Source organism: Hemitrygon akajei, chromosome 31 (assembly GCF_048418815.1).
Source record: "Hemitrygon akajei chromosome 31, sHemAka1.3, whole genome shotgun sequence".
Classification (NCBI taxonomy): domain Eukaryota; kingdom Metazoa; phylum Chordata; class Chondrichthyes; order Myliobatiformes; family Dasyatidae; genus Hemitrygon; species Hemitrygon akajei.
This window is the reverse complement of record NC_133154.1, coordinates 17407383-17413382: the sequence shown is the minus strand read 5'-3', so window position 1 is coordinate 17413382 and position 6000 is coordinate 17407383. Positions and strand designations below refer to the sequence as shown.

Here is a 6000-nt window from a genome sequence, read left to right as displayed (position 1 = left end):
GGTCCAAACAGAGACAAACAGGGCATAAAGGACAAGTAAAGGGCAATAGATGTGTACAGAGCCCCTTACACCAAGAGGGCAAAGGGGAACCAGTTAAAGGCCCTTTGGCCCACAATATCTGTGCAGACCGTGATGCCAAATTAAACCAATCCCAGCTGCGTGCATATAATTGGTATCCCTGCCAGTTCACGTGACTGCCTCAATACCTCAAACTCCAGCACCCCGGCAGCCTGTTCAGACACCTACCAGCATGCGTAGAAATCATGTCCCACACATCTCTAAAGCTTCCCTCTGACATTTGACATTTCTAATCTATCTACCTTATCGACGCCCCTCATAATTTTATAAATTTTCTATCAGGTTTCCCCTTGGCTGAAAATACAGAGAGCACTGTATGGAAAGGGCACTGGGCAGGTACAGGTGCTCCTGTACCCAGAGGGTAAAGGGGAGAGACCCCAGGAAGGCACAGGAACCCTTGCCCCAAAAGGACAAAGCAGAATGAGCACTCCCTGTACCAAGCACGGAAAATGGGAAAAATACAAATGTGGATTGACTCAGTGAGGACTTCAAACCTGGGACTGATAATAGCTTCGTATAAAACCCACCAACTCTGATATACCCTCTCCTTGTCCAGTACACAGTGGAATGATGAGCGGTGAAATCGAACTGTGAACCTCAGCTCGAATGGATATAACCCTCGGAACAGCAGCAGACTGATCTGGCTCTCTGCTTCTGAATAAAGCTCAGCACACAAAACAGTATGCTTTTCAGCAGCTCGTTTCTATTATTCATTATGTCAGGGAGGGAGCAGATACAATCCGTCGCCCTGGGTTTCACATGAGATCCTCGCACAGGTAGACGAGGCGAAGCTTACAGATTTCACCAACCCACAAAGCAGTAAGCATTTCCCAGACAGCTCCACTCCTGTTTACACGGTTAAACCCAGACGCGTGTCTGTATTCATCGCTGCCGTACCTAGGCAGATTCATTCCCACTCTCCCAGCAGCAATTACAAACACACGATTGTCAGAAAATTGAGAAGTACTATGTATCAAGGAAAAGGCATATAACACAATAAACTGCAGAATACATAAAGTTAGATGGGTCCTCCTCAGAGACTTTGAAACGTTCACTGTAAGATCAAATTCTTTGTTAATGGAGAGGTTGGACTCGTCTGACTTGAACAGGGAATGCCCAGTTTGAGGATTCATTGTGTGTCGATACCAGCATTACCATACCACTTTAACAGAAGCATAACCTAGTATTAAAGAGCAAGGACTGCAGCTCAACAGAAATCAGGGGCAGAACGATACAACCATGTACCACCGTGCTCACTCAACCCAGAGGTGTGAGACTCAGCTAACACCGGGAAAGGACTTTGAGTGCTGGGCTGTGCATAGAAACTACACTCTCTGAATCTATGAAAATAAATATTGTGATCATAGACACGTAATATATTAAATTTGTTTCGGCTACATCTATACCGGTTCAGGATATTAACACCTCTTCATAATTTATGTCTATATATACAGATATATAATTTGTTACTTCTCATATTTTGACCAACACATTAAAGTTTTATGCAGCACAATGAGACACAGCTTTTGCTTTTATAAATTAACCTAAAAACAAACATTGCAGATATTGGAAATCTGGATTAAAACTGTGCCGGAAACACCCGGCAGGTGGAGCAGTATCTGATCCCATCTGGGAACTGCGGAGCCTACCTGCCTCATCTCCTGGAATGTGCTGGGCTGCCTGCCCCAGTTCCAGAGTTTACAGCAGAGCAGCCGACCCCAGAACCCTGTCAGAGACAGGCCAGCCGCTAGAGACGCAGAGCTGTCCCGTCAGACGTGGGGCTACCTGCTCCAGGCAGGAACCTCAGTCCAATCCACTCAGCTCCACTCCACCTAAACCAACCTGTCGCCCCTCACACTCACACCTCCCTCTCCCCTTATCCCCACACTTCACACCCCTACCCTGTACTTAGGCGTGGAACAGTCTGTCTGGATAGCTTACAAAATGACAACCTCCCACACCTCACATCTCCAGCCCCACACCTTCTGGCACCTGCAAACTACCCCCTTTCCCCCTCCCCCTGGCACCCACACCCCACCTCCTCAACACCTACTCTCCCTGGCACTCAAATCCCCCCCCCCAGCACTCACACCCCACTCCTCCCACACCCAAACACCCCCCAGCACTCACGCCCCAATCCCCCGGCACCCACACCTCACTCCCCCGGCCCCCAAACCCCCCAGAACCCACCCCAGCACCCCTGGTACCCACACCCCACTCCTCCAGCACCCAAACACCCCCTAGAACCCACCCCAGCACCCCTGGTACCCACACCCCTCCGCCCTACCCACACCCCTTCACCCAGCACCCAAACACCCCCTAGAACCCACCCCGGTACCCACACCCCTCTCCCCTCTACCCACACCCCTTCCCCAGCACCCACACCCCACTCCCCCAGCACCCAAACACCCCCTAGAACCCACCCCAGCACCCCTGGTACCCACACCCCCCCTCCCCTCTACCCACACCCCTTCCCTCTAGAACCCACCCCAGCACCCCTGGTAACCACACCCCTTCCCCCAGCACCCAAACATCCCCTAGAACCCACCCCAGCACCCCTGGTACCCACACCCCCCTCCCCTCTACCCACACCCCTTCCCTCTAGAACCCCACCCCAGCACCCCTGGTACCCACACCCCCCCTCCCCTCTACCCACACCCCTTCCCTCTAGAACCCACCCCAGCACCCCTGGTACCCACACCCCTCTCCCCACACCCCCTTCCCCCCAGCACCCGGTACCCACACCCCACTCCTCCAGCACCCAAACCACCCCCTAGAACCCACCCCAGCACCCCTGGTAACCACACCCCTTCCCCCAGCACCCAAACATCCCCTAGAACCCACCCCAGCACCCCCTGGTACCCACACCCCCCCTCCCCTCTACCCACACCCCTTCCCTCTAGAACCCACCCCAGCACCCCTGGTACCCACACCCCCCCTCCCCTCTACCCACACCCCTTCCCTCTAGAACCCACCCCAGCACCCCCTGGTACCCACACCCCCCCTCCCCTCTCTACCCACACCCCTTCCCTCTAGAACCCACCCCAGCACCCCTGGTACCCACACCCCTCTCCCCACACCCCTTCCCCCAGCACCCCGGTACCCACACCCCCACTCCTCCAGCACCCAAACACCCCCTAGAACCCACCCCAGCACCCCTGGTACCCACACCCCACTCCTCCAGCACCCAAACACCCCCTAGAACCCACCCCCAGCACCCCTGGTACCCACACCCCTCTCCCCCTACCCACACCCCTTCACCCAGCACCCAAACACCCCCTAGAACCCACCCCGGTACCCACACCCCTCTCCCCTCTACCCACACCCCCTTCCCCCAGCACCCACACCCCACTCCCCCAGCACCCAAACACCCCCTAGACCCACCCCCAGCACCCCCTGGTACTCACACCCCCTCTCTCCCTCTACCCGCACCCCTTCCCCCTAGAACCCACCCCAGCACCCCTGGTAACCACACCCCTTCCCCCAGCACCCACACCCAACTCCCCCAGCATCCAAACACCCCCTAGAACCCACCCCGGTACCCACACCCCTTCCCCCAGCACCCAAACACCCCCTAGAAACCCACCCCAGCACCCCTGGTACCCACACCCCTCTCCCCCTCTACCCACACCCCTTCCCCCAGCACCCAAACATCCCCTAGAACCCACCCCAGCACCCCTGGTACCCACACACCCCTCTCCCCTCTACCCACACCCCCTTCCCCCAGCACCCACACCCAACTCCCCAGCACCCAAACACCCCCTAGAACCCACCCCGGTACCCACACCCCTTCCCCCAGCACCCAAACACCCCCTAGAACCCACCCCAGCACCCCTGGTACCCACACCCCTCTCCCCTCTACCCATACCCCTTCACCCAGCACCCACACCCCTTCCCCCAGCACCCCAAACACCACCTAGAACCCACCCCAGCACCCAAACCCCACTTCCCTCCTCTCCCACAGCACCCACACCCCACAGGCACACAAATCCCACTACCCTACCCCCCCACCCAGACCCAATCCCTCATTCACCAATTCCTTCAGTTGAGGCCCATCCTCAATCCCAAGACCTCACGTGCCACCCCTCCCCCAGCCCAATCCATTCCTACCCCACTGATCCCGCTCCAGCCCTGCTTCCTGGAGAGGCAATTCAGTGAGCTGGAATGTCGGTGACGTTTGGAACTGCTGGATTGAAGGCAGCGGCGTGGGGAAAGAGTTTGGACTGGGACTGGTTTGTTAAGATAATGGTTAAAACGGGGAGTCGTTCCAGAGGAAAGGAAATCTTCAAAGTTACGAGTAATTACCCTGAGCTCAGCAGCTTCAATCGGACACTGATACACGAGTTCTGCTCATCACCGGGACCCGCAATAACAAACTCCCTCCTTCACAGGAGCCATAACGGGGCATTATGGATCACTGTAACGGTTGTAAAGGCAGCTCTCTGCGGCAGGAGTACTAGGTGAAAACTAGACTAACGCATTCGTCCCAAGCTGGTTCCGTTCGGCAATGGTGCCCTCTTAGACAAGGCTGACGTGAAGCGGGCAAGAGGTGGTGTGGGCAGCCAGTCAGGTGTAGAGCAGAGGGTACGTATCCCCTCTCACACACCCGGCCGCTGTCAGCAGAGAGACCTGGAGTCCCGGGTTCCCAGTGCGACCCGGCACAGCAGCGGGAAGTTACCTTCAGCTCGGATGAGATGCAGACAGATCGGGAGGGAATGGGTGCTACCCACAGGGACAAACGGTGGTCAAGGGGGGACTTTCCGTACACAGCGATGCATTCAGTTCAGACTCGGTAAGTGGACGCGTTAGGAACCTGATAAAAGATCAGAGAAAATTGCAAAGTTAGCAGAGCTGAAACTGAACTGTCTGCTTAGAGCAGGGGTTCCCAACCTTTTTAAAGCCCTGGACCCCTGCTGTTAACTGACCCCCCCCAGATTGGGAACACCCAGCTTAGAGTCACAGACAGAGACAGCCCTTCAACCCATCTAGTCCATGTTGACCAAGAGTGGCCCACTTGTACAAATCCTAATTTGAACCATTTATTTTTAATTTTACTCATGTTCCTATTAACGCCTTCCAATTCTACCCCTTACCTACCAGACTAGGGCAACTTTTGGTTTAAGATGGTGAAGCCCAGTGACTACTTATCAGCGGCAAAACCAACAAAGAATATAACTAAAAACCTTATCTCCAACACTTTTTCTGGTAAAAATTTGTGATAAATGATCACCGCAAACAACAGAGAGACGAGTGGTGGGGATCCGGAGTCGGGGCGAGGCCCGTCCATCAAAACCGAGAGCGAGGAAAGACCCGAGGTTTGATCGATCTTAGCGGCGGGCCGATTTGAAAAGGTCGGGTACGGGCCAAAACATGGCGGTGGGATCCAGGCCCACAGCATCCTGAAGTGACAGGGCCCGGGTCCTAGAGCAAGGGATGACCCGATGTTCGGATGATTTAAACACCAGGCCAGATTGAAAAGGCAGGGTGTCAGGACCAGAGGCGAGGGTCGGCCGGTTCTGCTCGCTGCTCTGCAATGTTTACTTGGCCCTGCGTTGAACTGAGGCTGTGGCTTGCTCTGGGCTTCATGTCTGTAGACTCACTTCCGTTCAGAATACTATTTGCTTACTCATATTGTCTGCACGATCTGTTTTTTACCTCTGCACATTTGGTGTCTGATGGTAATTTTTATGGGTTCTTTTGGGATTCTTTGTGGCTGTCTTGTAAGGTGGTGAACCGCAAGGCTTGTATCATGTATACATACTTCGAACAATTTTCAGTAGCCAATGAGTGACAGGTATTTGGGACAAGGGAGGAAACTGGAGCACTCAGGGGAAACTCGGGCGAACTCCATACAGACAGCATCCGAGGTCAGGATTGAAGCAGGTGCTGTGAGGCAGCGACCCCGCTAACAGTGACAATGTG

At 54.9% G+C, this 6000-nt stretch overlaps 1 protein-coding gene across 1 annotated transcript in view; it reads right to left on the bottom strand.

Annotated features, from left to right (window-relative positions):
* Nucleotides 1-4100: 4100 nt before the first annotated feature.
* fam234b (family with sequence similarity 234 member B) overlaps nucleotides 4101-6000 on the bottom strand; it is a 52597-nt gene continuing 50697 nt past the window's right edge. The window contains exon 14 of the mRNA XM_073033548.1: nucleotides 4101-4891. Coding sequence (XP_072889649.1) covers nucleotides 4862-4891 — 30 coding nt within the window. The 3' untranslated portion in view covers nucleotides 4101-4861. The remainder of the gene's footprint in view (nucleotides 4892-6000) is intronic.